The sequence below is a fragment of the Sporisorium graminicola genome, chromosome SGRAM_22 (genome assembly GCF_005498985.1).
Source record: "Sporisorium graminicola strain CBS 10092 chromosome SGRAM_22, whole genome shotgun sequence".
Lineage (NCBI taxonomy): Eukaryota > Fungi > Basidiomycota > Ustilaginomycetes > Ustilaginales > Ustilaginaceae > Sporisorium > Sporisorium graminicola.
Genome location: NC_043731.1, coordinates 161,988 through 173,931, shown reverse-complemented (window position 1 = coordinate 173,931; position 11,944 = coordinate 161,988). Strand labels below are relative to the sequence as shown.

At 56.6% G+C, this 11,944-nt stretch overlaps 5 protein-coding genes across 5 annotated transcripts; 1 reads left to right on the top strand and 4 right to left on the bottom strand.

Moving 5' to 3' along the window:
• Nucleotides 1-4: 4 nt before the first annotated feature.
• Nucleotides 5-561, bottom strand: EX895_003680 (uncharacterized protein; the record flags this gene model as incomplete). Its single annotated transcript, XM_029884278.1, has 2 exons — nt 5-81; nt 168-561. 2 exons carry the CDS (start codon nt 559-561, stop codon nt 5-7), a joined length of 471 nt encoding a protein of 156 aa, XP_029738988.1.
• A 392-nt stretch (nt 562-953) lies between these two features.
• Nucleotides 954-3,168, bottom strand: EX895_003679 (uncharacterized protein; the record flags this gene model as incomplete). The annotated part of the gene is made up of 2 exons (XM_029884277.1): nt 954-3,047; nt 3,142-3,168. The coding sequence occupies 2 exons, from the start codon at nt 3,166-3,168 to the stop codon at nt 954-956; spliced, it is 2,121 nt and encodes a 706-aa protein (XP_029738987.1).
• A 1,024-nt stretch (nt 3,169-4,192) lies between these two features.
• EX895_003678 (uncharacterized protein) lies at nt 4,193-5,380 on the top strand (the record flags this gene model as incomplete). Its single annotated transcript, XM_029884276.1, has 1 exon — nt 4,193-5,380. The coding sequence occupies one exon, from the start codon at nt 4,193-4,195 to the stop codon at nt 5,378-5,380; it is 1,188 nt and encodes a 395-aa protein (XP_029738986.1).
• A 309-nt stretch (nt 5,381-5,689) lies between these two features.
• Nucleotides 5,690-7,174, bottom strand: EX895_003677 (uncharacterized protein; the record flags this gene model as incomplete). Its single annotated transcript, XM_029884275.1, has 1 exon — nt 5,690-7,174. The coding sequence occupies one exon, from the start codon at nt 7,172-7,174 to the stop codon at nt 5,690-5,692; it is 1,485 nt and encodes a 494-aa protein (XP_029738985.1).
• Nucleotides 7,175-8,139: 965 nt separating this feature from the next.
• EX895_003676 (uncharacterized protein) lies at nt 8,140-9,528 on the bottom strand (the record flags this gene model as incomplete). Its single annotated transcript, XM_029884274.1, has 1 exon — nt 8,140-9,528. One exon carries the CDS (start codon nt 9,526-9,528, stop codon nt 8,140-8,142), a length of 1,389 nt encoding a protein of 462 aa, XP_029738984.1.
• Between the last annotated feature and the right edge of the window lie 2,416 nt (nt 9,529-11,944).

Sequence of the window (11,944 nt, the reverse complement as noted above, 5' to 3'; positions counted from 1 at the left end):
AGGTCTAGTGCGCCGAGTCCCAGCAGTACTTGAGGGCGCCAGGGATGCGCTCTCCCGATTCGGCTTGTGTGATGGGTTTGCCTGTCGTCAACAGAATACAGGACGTTCTAGGTCAGTCTTTCTGCATGAATCTAAGCCTCTACCTTGGCCGCGAGTCCGACACTTACCTCTCCAAACAAATCGACCCCACGCCTTTCCGTGGTTCCCGCCATCCTTCAATCTAACCTTGGTAATCTCCCAGTAGCAAACATGTCCCTCCTCCTTTTCGACCTTCCCACCCTTCTGATGCAACTCGGTCAAGTGAGCCTTGAGGTCAACATCGTGCGTCACGTCCAACCCCTTAGCCGCCCATCGGCGCTGCCTCACTCGAGTCCCCACGCCGTCATTAGGCAGAGACGATAGCAGCTGGTACAGGTTCTTGTGTGGTTTGGCGCTTCTTGCCAGCGCCGGTGGCAGGTGCGCTTTCGACAGATGCGACGTCAAGATGTCGGCGGAGGAAGATGCGCCCACCGACGAGGAGCGTGCCGCCTCTGAGAAGAGGGCAAGTGTTCGACGGAACATCTTTGGCGTTTGGTGTGCGTTGTCTACGTAGAGAGAGACAGAAGAAGAAGAGAGTGATGGTGAGATGATATCGAGAAGAATCGGTTTTGCGTCCAAAAAATCCTCGCGGAGCTCGGAACGAAAGGTTGAAAGTCTAACAATTTTGATAATTCAAGCGCATCACGTGCTGCCATCAAGCACATCCTCCTACCATGCGGCTCAGATGTGCCACGATCCCATGCTGTAACCAGGTCATCACAGTCAAGCGTTTGAGATAAACAAACAGTTTTGATTTGACAGGCAAAGAAAAGAAAACAAGAGTACAGTACACAGGTATCCGACAAACACGAAAGCGGCCAGATCGTGCAGGCTAGCAGGAAAGCAGGCCCTGGGTAGGATTCGAAGAGGAACACTCACGCCGACCCAGTGTTAGCAGCAAGCGCAGCAGCACCTGCACCCTTCAGCATCATGGCCACATCCCTAGCGCGCTCGTCTCCGTTGGCACCCTCACTGCCCGTACCAGCCCCCGCACCCGCATGCCCTTCCTGCAGCAGCTCGCACAGCACCCCAACCACGGCATCCACTTCGTCCGGTGCGATGCCGCCACATCCTGCGGCGATGAGCCTCCTGTACGCAGCCATGGTCCTTCCCGTACCCTGCTCCCTTGCCCGGGTGACAAACTTGTCCACCAACTCGGTCTTGTTGCCCTGCACCTCGTTCAGTTGCTTCTTGAGCTCAGCGATGGCCGATTTGACGTCGGTGCCCGCGGGTAGACCCTCGATGAGCTTTTTTCCGTCATCCTTGTCCGCTTCGCCTTCAGCGGCAGCAGGAGCGTTAGCAGCATTGCTGGCAGAAAGAGCACCAGGCTCAAGCCCAGCTTGCAGGCGGGCGCGCTTGACCGCTTCCTTGCCCTCGGCCCAACGACGCTCAAGGTCGTCGCGAGCGCGCTTGTTGATGCCGTGTTTGAGCGCAAGCTGTAGCGAGTCAACACGTTTGCGCTCGTCCTCGACGCCCTTGGCCTCGTGGTGCAAGCCCTCGGCGATCTTGGCACTGTCTTCAATCTCGGTTTGGATCTGCTTGAGCAGGGCGTGAGCCTGGGTGAGCTTCTTCTCGGCAGTGTGGATCTCGCTGTCGTAGCTGTCGGCCAAGCTGTGGAGCAGGTTGCTCATCAACGTGACAGCACGGCCAGCGGTGCGTTGACCTGCTTCAGACGTGTGCAGCGAAGAGGTAGGGAGCACGGGCAAACCGTCTGCGCCGAGCTCGATGCCAGCAGGGCCAGTGCGCGAGGGCGAGGATCGGAAACGCTCATCCTCGATGATGTAGTCTTCGGCGTTCTTGCCCTCCTTGTTGCGGATCTTGGGGTCGGCGCCGTGCTCGAGCAACAGCCTTACGAGCCTCTTGGAACGAGCGCGTGCGGCCATGGTGAGCGGTGTCTCGCCTTCGTCGTCTTGGAAATTGAGGATGTCGGCCAGCTGATCTCCATAGTCGGCGAGACGGTTGATCATGGTCTCCATGTAGTATCGCGCAGCATGTGGCTTGCCCCTGCTCAAGGCAAGATCGACGACATGATGGAACACGGTGCGATCGTTCCTGTCAATGTTGAGGATGGACCTGTGTAGAAGCTCAAACAATTCGGGGAATTTGCGGAGGTCGTAGTTGTTGGAGAACATGGTGGCGCGCATGAGGGCGGTCTGTTGGTTGGTGTTGACGCGAAAGATATCGGCACCAGCGGAGAGGAGGAGCTTGACGACGCGAATGCGACCCATGGCACAGGCCCAGTGGAGGGCCGTGTGTTCGTCGTCGTCAATGCTCATGTCCGGGTTGAAGTCGGGCGGCGGGTTGATGAGGAGCGAAGGGACGGTGGTGTTTTCGGTAACAAAGTAGTCGAGAATGATATCGGCGTATTTGACCTGATTGGTGGCTTCCCTGCCGTTGAAGCCGGCTGCAGCCTGGTTGTTGGCGTAGGGAGCATTGGCGCGGTCGGCGGGTAAAGGGCTGGGAGTGCGGGAAGAGCTGCTGATGTCGCTGGGCGAAGGACTCATGCTGCCTTCAGAGGCATTGTTCTGGGTTGCACCAATGACCTCGGACTCAGTCTCAATGCTCGTGGCGCGTCGAGAGCGGCCGAGAGCGCCTGCATCTGCCGGGAGGACCTTCTTGGTGCGGTTCGAGGTGGAGATGGTGTGCTTGGGAGCAGGAGGAGGCGAGTCTGCTGCTGAGGGGACGTACGAGGTGATGGGTTGGAGGAGGCCCTGGATGTTGTAGCGCTCTGCGAGCTCAATGGCAATGTCGAGGGGAATCCATGTACCTTGATACTTTCCGTAGCCACCCTGTACCTTTTCGTGGATGCCCTTTTGAATCTCTCGCTCGAGAACACGCGTACGTTGGGGTTTGTCGAGACCGACGACCTTGAGGATCTGGGTTGCGTTGAGCCAGCTGTCGGATCGTCTCCTCATCACGGCAACATTGTTGATGATGCACTCGTAGACGGGCACGCCCGAGTAGGTGGCCTGTGATGAGCAAGGAAGGAGGTTCGTCAGTTGTGGCTGCAAGAGAGGGACGCACTGCTGCCTTCAGGGACGCAGACGGTTATTCAGTGCTTACCTTGAAGATGGTCTTGTCACCGCTCATGATGGTGAGGCGCGGTCAGGAAGCAGTCAGATCTACGCAAGTCGCGCTTGTCTGTCCGAGTGACGCGAGCCAATAGACAAGAAGCACTTTGGGAATGGGCGACGTTGAACGCTGCGGCGACTGAGACCACTGTGTGCGTTTTGCTCGGTGTGAAAGGGCGAGTGCTGCTAGCGGCAGAGACGGCGGTGGCGGTAATGACGAGGAGGAGGTGACAGTGATGGTGGGCAAGCCGAGACCCTTTTCGGAAGTGGAAGCACAGCGCAAAGTGCAAAGTGTTGGATTCTTGGCCGACAGAGAGCGACAGACAGAGTGCGCTTGCAATCCCTCTCTCTTTCCTCACTCGGTCGATGCCGCTTGTCGCAACGAGTCGGTTGGACTCTGCGCTCAATAATCTGAGCTTCAACAGCAGAAGAGCGGCATCTGTCCGTGGTGTTAAATGACTTTTGGCCCTCGCCAGCTTTTCGTGACGCGACTTTTTTGCCTGCAAACTAGTGATTAGCGGCCGAGTGTTGGTTGTGTTCGCGTCTTGGGGAGCCATCCAAGAAGAATTAACACGTTCTAGAAAATCTCATGTCGGCCGATATAGCCTTCTCGCGCCTCACACGAGCACAGCACCGAAAGAAAAAGGCACTTGGCCGCGGCCAGCTCGGCTGACTCCTGTTTTTTTTGCACATCTGCAACCAATGTTTTTTCATGTAGGAACTAATTTCTTCTTCTCTTTCACTTCTGCGTTGTACAGCAAGCAAGCACAAGAAAATTTGGACGTTCAGGGTCGTAAGAAGCGGTTTTTTTTGGGATGCGATACGGAGCGGCCGGCTTTGATGGCTATCTGAAGAACAAGGTTTGAATGATTCCTTCTCATCTTCACACTCCACCTTCACAAAGCCTCGACAAGACTTGAATCGACCAACACAGTTCCAGTGACTTCGGGAAAGGGACCTAGAGCATCCGACAACCCTGCGTACGTATTTCCCAGGTGGACCGCTTTGACGTTTCTTGCTGCATAATCATACAGACATTCACAATGTCGGCGGCTTCATCTGCTGGCTCGGATTCGGAGGATGACCGAATGACAACTCGCTCCGCTCCCGCCACCACCTATCGACCCATTGCGCCACTTCCGCTCTCACCGCGCGCCACCTCTCCATCCTCACGCTCCACCGCAGGAGGCGAGGCGAGCTACTCGATGCAGAGTCGACTCCACAACCAAAGCAACAGCGACGCTGCATCCATCGCATCGTCCAACTCGAACTCCAACTCGAACTCTTCTTCCTCTTCTACAAAGGCCGCGCCGGCACCTGCGATGCGACACGCGCTTCCACCCAAACCCGTCACTGCCATGCCTGGATCGTCGTCTTCTGCCGCTGGTGCTTCTGGCAGCAACTTGAACGGTGCTACCTCTTCTTCCGCCTCGTCCGCAGCAGCTGCTGCTAAAGCCAACACCGCCAAGCGCTCTCGTGTTGACTCGTCGCTCGTCCCGCAAGTGCCCAAGGTCCCCAAAACCGCAACAGAAAAAGAAAACACCCCTCGCCTCATCGTCGTTCTCGAACAAGCATGTCTCGAAACCTACAAGGTCTCCACCGGTTCTGCCAGCCGCGGCCCTTCTGGAGGAGGCGGACGCAACAACAAGGACGGTGGTGACAAGTACGCACTTCTCAACTGCGACGACCATCAGCGTGTGCTCGCTAAGATGGGCCGCGACATCGCAGAAGCACGTCCCGATATCACCCACCAGTGCCTGCTCACGCTGCTCGACTCGCCGCTCAACAAGGCCGGCTTGCTTCAGGTCTACATCCACACCGCCAAGGGTGTGCTGATCGAGGTCAATCCGCACGTGCGCATCCCGCGAACGTTCAAGAGATTCTCGGGCCTGATGGTACAGCTGCTGCACAAGCTCAGCATCCGCTCCATGGGTGGCTCCGAGAAGCTGTTGAGGGTGATCAAGAATCCGGTCACAGACCATTTCCCCAGCAACACGCACAAGATCACCCTCTCGTTCGACTCGCCCGTTCAGAGACTCAGTAACTACCTGCCGAGTATTCCCGAGAACCATAGCATTGCCGTGTTCGTCGGCGCCATGGCTCATGGAAAGGATAACTTTGCAGATGGTGTCGTGGATGAGAAGATCTCGATTTCCGAGTACTCGTTGAGTGCTTCTGTTGCGTGCGGCAAGTTTTGCTGCGCTCTCGAAGACTTTTGGGGAGTCGTTTAGGCTTCCGTTTGCTTTTGTTGAAGCTGCTGCAAGATAAGTTAGGGTGGGGGGTTTTTTTTTCTCGCTTTGTTTGCATTTCAGAATCGTGATCGCAACGTGCTGCAAGTGGTCTGCGGTTTGTGTGTGTGTACTTCGGTTTACGAGCGTCTCTGAGAAGGACCAAACCGGCAAACAGAGACAGAGTGAGAGACGCGATTGGTTTTCAAATGCTGTCTAGTGCCTTGCCTTGCATTAGTTGGTCTAGCATTGACGGTGTCGACCACAAAGATCAAGCGGGTCTGAAGAGCAGAGATGGCGAGCTTTGTATCTCTACATGCGAGTCTTCTGAAACGCGTCCATGTGATTCGGTAGCACGGCCTGGCCTCTAGCCCAAGCTTCCACCAGCACCCTTGCGATTGTCGTCTTGGGCGGCAGCCTGATGCCCACCTCGTTCTTCTTCTTGCTCTCCTCGTTGTCATCCGCATGCTGTTGATCGATCTTCTCCAATTCAGCCCTGGTGAACTGAGCGTCCCCACCGAGCACACCCAGGATCTCCTGCCTCGTGTAGAAGCGCGCGTGTTCCAGCTCATTGTCCAGGTCCAGCCTGATATCCTTCTCGTCGTCGGACTTGGCGATGCCGTAGAACCCGGCCATGAGGTTCGTCGGGTACGGCCAGGGCTGGCTCGAGTGGTAGATAACCTGGTCCACACGGATGCCCGACTCCTCCAACACCTCGCGTTGCACGGCTTCCTCGAACGACTCGCCCGGCTCGCAGAACCCTGCCAGACACGAATAGAACCCAGCCGGCCACTTCTTCTGCCTTCCCAACAGCACCTTCTCGCCATCGGGCGAGATGATGGCCATGATGATCACCGGGTCGGTGCGCGGGTAGTGGAAGTTGGACAGCACCTTGGTGGACGGGCAGACACCCTTGCCGTCTTCTGCGAACGTCGTGGCGGAAGTAGGGAGGAAAGCACGAGAAAATTCAGTGCCCGGCCGGGCGTTGCTGAGCGAGGAGCTGCAGCCGCGTTTGTAGCCTGCCCAGAGCGAGTACTGCTGTCGGGAGCAGCCCGGGCAGTACTGATGGCGTTCGTTCCAGTCGAGCAGACTCTTGGCCTGTGCTACAATGGCGGCGTCTTCAACGGGCCATCGCGAGGCTGTGGAGGAGGCACGCAGGTCGACAAAGTCGTATTTGTCGTCTTCGGCTTCCAGTTTGGAGAGCAGGGGTTGCATGGGTGCCGCTTCGTCGGAAGAGAGGAAGGGCGGTCGGTAGCTCAGCGAGAGCGCAAAGTAAGGGACACCTGCCGGTGGTGCCTTGTCGTTGGCGGCGTCCGACTCTTTGCTAGTGTCTTTGGCCATCTCCCCCGGAAGCGAGGTATTGCTCAGCTTGGACTCGTCGATGCCGAGAAACACGAGGGCCAGCCTGTTCGGTCCCACGCCATCAGTGGCGCGAGTAAAGTCCTTCTCCTCACCGCTGCCGTTTTGCAGCGCATATGCCTGCGGCCCAAATACAAGGACGTTCTCACTATCCGTCTCGACTCCACCAGAGGCTTTCACGTTGTCGAGAATGTACGGCTTGACCTCATCCCACGAAAGCGTCGCCAAGAGCCCGCGTTGCTCTTCCGCCGCCTGGTCGCCATGACACAGCGGGTTGTTGTTGTTCAGGACCACAAAGCGCGTTTCCCGAGAGGCGATGGTCGAGTTGAGAAACTCGGTCGAGGTGCGTAGCCACGAGAGACGGTTGAGCTTGCTTCCGGCGTAAAAGTTGACCGTGGTGAACGAGGGGAAGCTCCCCGCTTGCTGGGCGATCGACATGTTTGCGTTGAGGCGGCAGGTGATTGCAGGAGGGGGTAGGAGTGGGTGACGAAGTGTGCGTGAGGGTGATTCACGTATGAAGCTGGAGAATAGACGTGAAGTCGAGTGGTAACGGCCTATTTGACGATGGGTGGATCGAGCAGCTTGAGTGGAAAGTCTAGGTAGCAGCGTCATGCAGCAGCAAAGAAAGCCTCGCGATCTTTGATGCTCAAGGAGGGGTGGATAAGGATGTCGTGTGAACGAGGCAAGAAAGAAGAGCAGCGGCAGCAAGCACGTCAGGACCGTGCGAATGTCGAGCTGTCACGCTCAGCCCCGCCGCCAATAATAGGAACGGCAATGCAACAGCAAGGCTACGGTAAGCAGCCGCAATCGGAGATCGCCTCAATTCGAGTACTCTCTGAGCCGGAAGCGCAGCGAAGTCCAAAGCGACGTCACTGCCGCAGAAAGAAACTCTAAATTTGACGCCTAGTTATACATGTTACGCCTCACTCTTCTCGTCTCCTTCTAAATCCGAACATTTTGCTTCCAACAGCGACGCGGCAGCAGCATCTACAGCAGCGAGCGCGCCTCTCTACACCACGAACGATTGCAATACAGACACAGAACAAGGGTGTGGAACGAGAAGAGCATGGTTGGATATTGCACAGCACAACAAGCGTAACACGACCCCTCCATTGCGCTAGGATGGAGGGCAACCGGGAAAACAAAATGCATCAGAAGGCCATCGTCAGCAATCGCGAATGCAAGGCGAAGAATTTACAAAAGACACGTTGGACCTCGAAGACAACGAGAGTGAAGATGAACATCTGAAGCAGTCCGGACAATACCGAAAGAGAGAGAGACAGAGGATTCCTCGATTAGATAGAGAAGAGGATAGGCGCTTTTGGGGTGTTTCGTCCATGCAAGGAAGAGGAAACGAGTATGCGAACGGGAAGAGTTAATGGTATCCTACACGAGAACTAAATCTAGTCGTCGAAGGTCATCTTCTTGCCCGAGAAGTCGGCAGCACCACCAGTTCGTGCGCTGCCACCTCGTGCACCCCATCCGCCGCCGCGAGGCATGCCGCGGAACGACCCATCCGAGCCACCGCGTCCACCACCACGTCCACCACCGCGTCCACCGCCACGTCCACCGCCGAATCCACCGCCGCGTCCACCGCCACCGCGTCCGCCACCGAATCCACCACCACGTCCGCCACCACGGCCACCGGAACCGCCATCACGGTCCCTTGGTGTGGAGAAGTCGAGACGCAGAGGACGGCCAGCGAGCTCCTGACCGGTCATGGCGTCGATGGCGGCCTGTGCGCTCTCCTGAGTGGCGAACTCGACGTAGCCGAAGCCCTTGGGACGTCCCGAGTCGGGGTCCTTGGGCAGACGAACACCGGACACCTCGCCGTGCTCCGAGAAGGCGTTCCAGACGTCGTCCTCGCTAATGTCGAACGAGAGGTTGCCGATGAAGAGCGTCGACGAAGGGGCGGATCGCTGGTCGTTGAACTTCTTGGCGCGGTTCTCGGTGACATCACCCTTGGGAGTGGACAGGTCGATGCGGATAGCACGACCGTCGACCTCCTTGCCCTGACCCTCCTCGAAGGCCTTCTTGGCAGCAGCAGCGGTGGCAAAGTCGACGTAACCGAAACCACGGCTCTTGCCCGAGGTGCGGTCGAGCTGAACACGTGCGCTCGTCACTTCACCGAACACCTCCATCTCGGACTTGAGCCAGTCGTTGTCGACGTTCCATGAGAGCTGGCCCACCCAGATCTGGTTGGTCTCGCCCTCTGCGAGCTCGGGAGCAGCAGCGGGGGCGGTGGCAGCATCGGTAGCCGTCTCAGTCTTGACCTTCTTGGCGGCAGGCGCCTCCTCGTCAGCCTTGCGCTTCTTCGAGTCAGCGGCAGCAGGCTTGTCCTCCTCGTCGTCATCATCGGACGAGTCCGAGTCCGAGGACGAGTCAGACGAAGAATCCGAGTCGGAAGAGTCCGACGACGAGCTGGCCTCGGCAGCCGCGGCGGCAGCGGGCTTGCCGTTGGTCTTGGGAGCGGCCTCCTTCTTCTCCTCCTCCTCGTCGTCGTCGGAAGAGTCCGACGAGTCAGAGTCAGAGTCCGAGTCCGAGTCCGAAGACGAGTCGGAAGAAGAGTCAGACTCCTCCTCGTCGTCGCTCGAGTCGTCAGAGCTAGACTCGGCCTCAGGTGTGGGCTGCTTCTTGCTCTTCTTGTCCTTCTTGTTGACACCGTTGGCCTTGGTCTCCTCGACCTTGGCAGCAGCGGTAGACTTGCTCTTCTTGTTCTTGGGCTTGACCTCGGCGGGGGGAGCAGCGGCAGCAGCAGCTGCCTTGACGGACTTGCTCTCTTTCTTTCCCATTGTGAGTATGTTTGTTGTGACGTGTGCCAGGGGGTGAGGGAAGGAACACGAAGGGAAGGGTTGATGGATAGGAAGGAAGGAAGAAACGGAGACGGATGTGTCCAAAAGCTTTCTTTCTTCTGCTGCCGGTCGGGTGCGCAGTGAAGAGAAGAAGAAATTTTGGTCGGCTCAGGAAATTTTTCTTCAGGGTTGAGCTGCACGAGTGGAGTATACAAGCAGAGTAACCAGAAAAAAAAAGAAAAAGAAAAGGCGAAAGAGGCAAATGAAAAAATTGAGCGAGGAGGACCCTTGTGGCAAGCAAAAAGAAACAGGAAATTTCCAGGCAAAGTTTTGGGCAGCGACGATTGGAGCTTAAGAAGCCGCTTCTCCACTCAGTCGCCCAGCTCTCCTATTCAACGAACGCTGCTCTGTTTTACAGCAAAATGGAAGGACAATAAAAAAAGGAACTGTGGAGACTGCATGAGTCGAACACGCGACCTTTCGCAGATTAGACAATTTGAAAATGCTAAGCGAACGCTCTACCAACTGAGCTAAACCCCCCGATATCCAATAGCATAATAAAGTGTGTATATCTCACTTGCATCAAATCTCGATCCCCACCACGATATTGGTCTTCTATCTAACAACAGAAGTATACTTGAGAAAGCGGAATTCGGCCAATTTTTTTGGCTTAGGACAGACAGGGTCAAAAAAACAAGCGAGGCTCGGTCGCCCGACGAGGTTGGAATCGGGTCGAGAGTGTGCCTTTTGAGAAGAAAGGTCGTTGGCTCGTTGTCGGCTGCTCCGACTTTTTTCTCCCTCGCTTTTAAATACACGAAAGGCAGAGAAAGCGCTGTTGAACCATTTCCGATCGACCTTTTAACAAGTCTGTCATACCACATTGCATCCCTTCGCGTCCCAAAGCACCAGATCTCAACGACTGTTTCTCTATCGTCACGGTCTTTTGGCATCTCAAGGCAGCTCCGAAGAACGAACACGAATTCGACTCGAACGATCACCACGCATCTCGACGAAGCTGGCCTCCCCGAATGAACAGCAGAATCTTAACCCTATCCTGAAGACCCTCACTGCGGTTCCCTGTACTGGATCAGGTCCGCATTGCCGCACAACGACTCCTATGGTTTGGACAAGGTAGCGACTCTCTCTCCTCCTCTAGCCCTCGCATCGTCATTCTGACCGGGACTTGGAGCGTGGCGACGGCTCTCGGTCCTCGGCAGATGATACCCCCATGCGTCACAAGGGTCTCCTCTCCAGCGCAAAAGATGCGTGCCGTCGAAGCGGCGGTGGCGCTGGGCCTTCACATCTAGCGCAACACAATATCGCTGGTCCATCCAGACTTCCGCTACCTGCGACCGCATCCGCGCCATCATGCTCGCCAGCCACACCGCCTCCACCAATACCCAGACCTTTGCGGCGAACATCTTCAGTCTCAACAATACCAACACAGACACCATCGCCATTCCAACCAATAGCATCCTCCTCCAAGTGTCGGGCCCTCGCCAAACCTTTCGCCTCTAGTCACCTCCCTTTCCTTTACCCTCCATCCTGCCTCGAGCTCACCCACACCACATCAATACGAGCAAAGTCGTCTCTCACACCTACGAGCTCAGTCAGTGCTGCTGCTGCTGCCACTGCCGCCGCCACCGCCAACAATCGCGACGACCACCACGAGCATCATCATCACCACCACCTTCACCCTGACTTCGAGCTTGAGCCAGACTTTTCCTTCTTGCGGCATCAGTACGATCCACCTCATCATCTCATCGATCATCCGCCCTCACACGCTCTCTTGCAACAGGATGTAGACAGTCATCTTGAGCCAGAAGTGCTACCAAGCCCGCCCGCTCAGCGACTTGTTTCACCGTCAAGACGAGTAAAGCAACTCGTCAGTGCCACGGCGCCCAATCTGCTCTCCTTGCGCCGCAAAAGCCAATCTCTCCGCCAGTTGCTGCAACACGACCAGAGAACGAACCCCGATGCCGTTGTCAAGGAGTGTCGTCGCCTTGTGCTGCAGGCATGCCGGATCAACTCACGACTGCACGCCAGAACAGCTCGTGCTATTGCTTGCGAGACCGCCACCGATTGTGCACTCTACCTAGCAGCTACAGCCCAGCCAGTCGAAGCTGCCAGCGTCCTCCGCCACCTCTTGGTTCAGCTCGGCTGGAATCCTCGATCCGTCTCCGACCTGGAATCATCGCCTTCGTCGAAGTCCAACGCAGCTGTGGATAACCTCACCAGCCTGTCCGGGTCCACATCATCCGTGCTTGCATCCTCAACAACAATATCGACTGCATCAGCAAGGCTATTACTCGCAGCGCAACAGGTTATCTCTCAGCTCACTTTGGCACCATGCTCTTTCAGTCCTCGGCCTATTCGACGGTTCGAATCACAGCACCACTTTGATGCTGCCACCTCG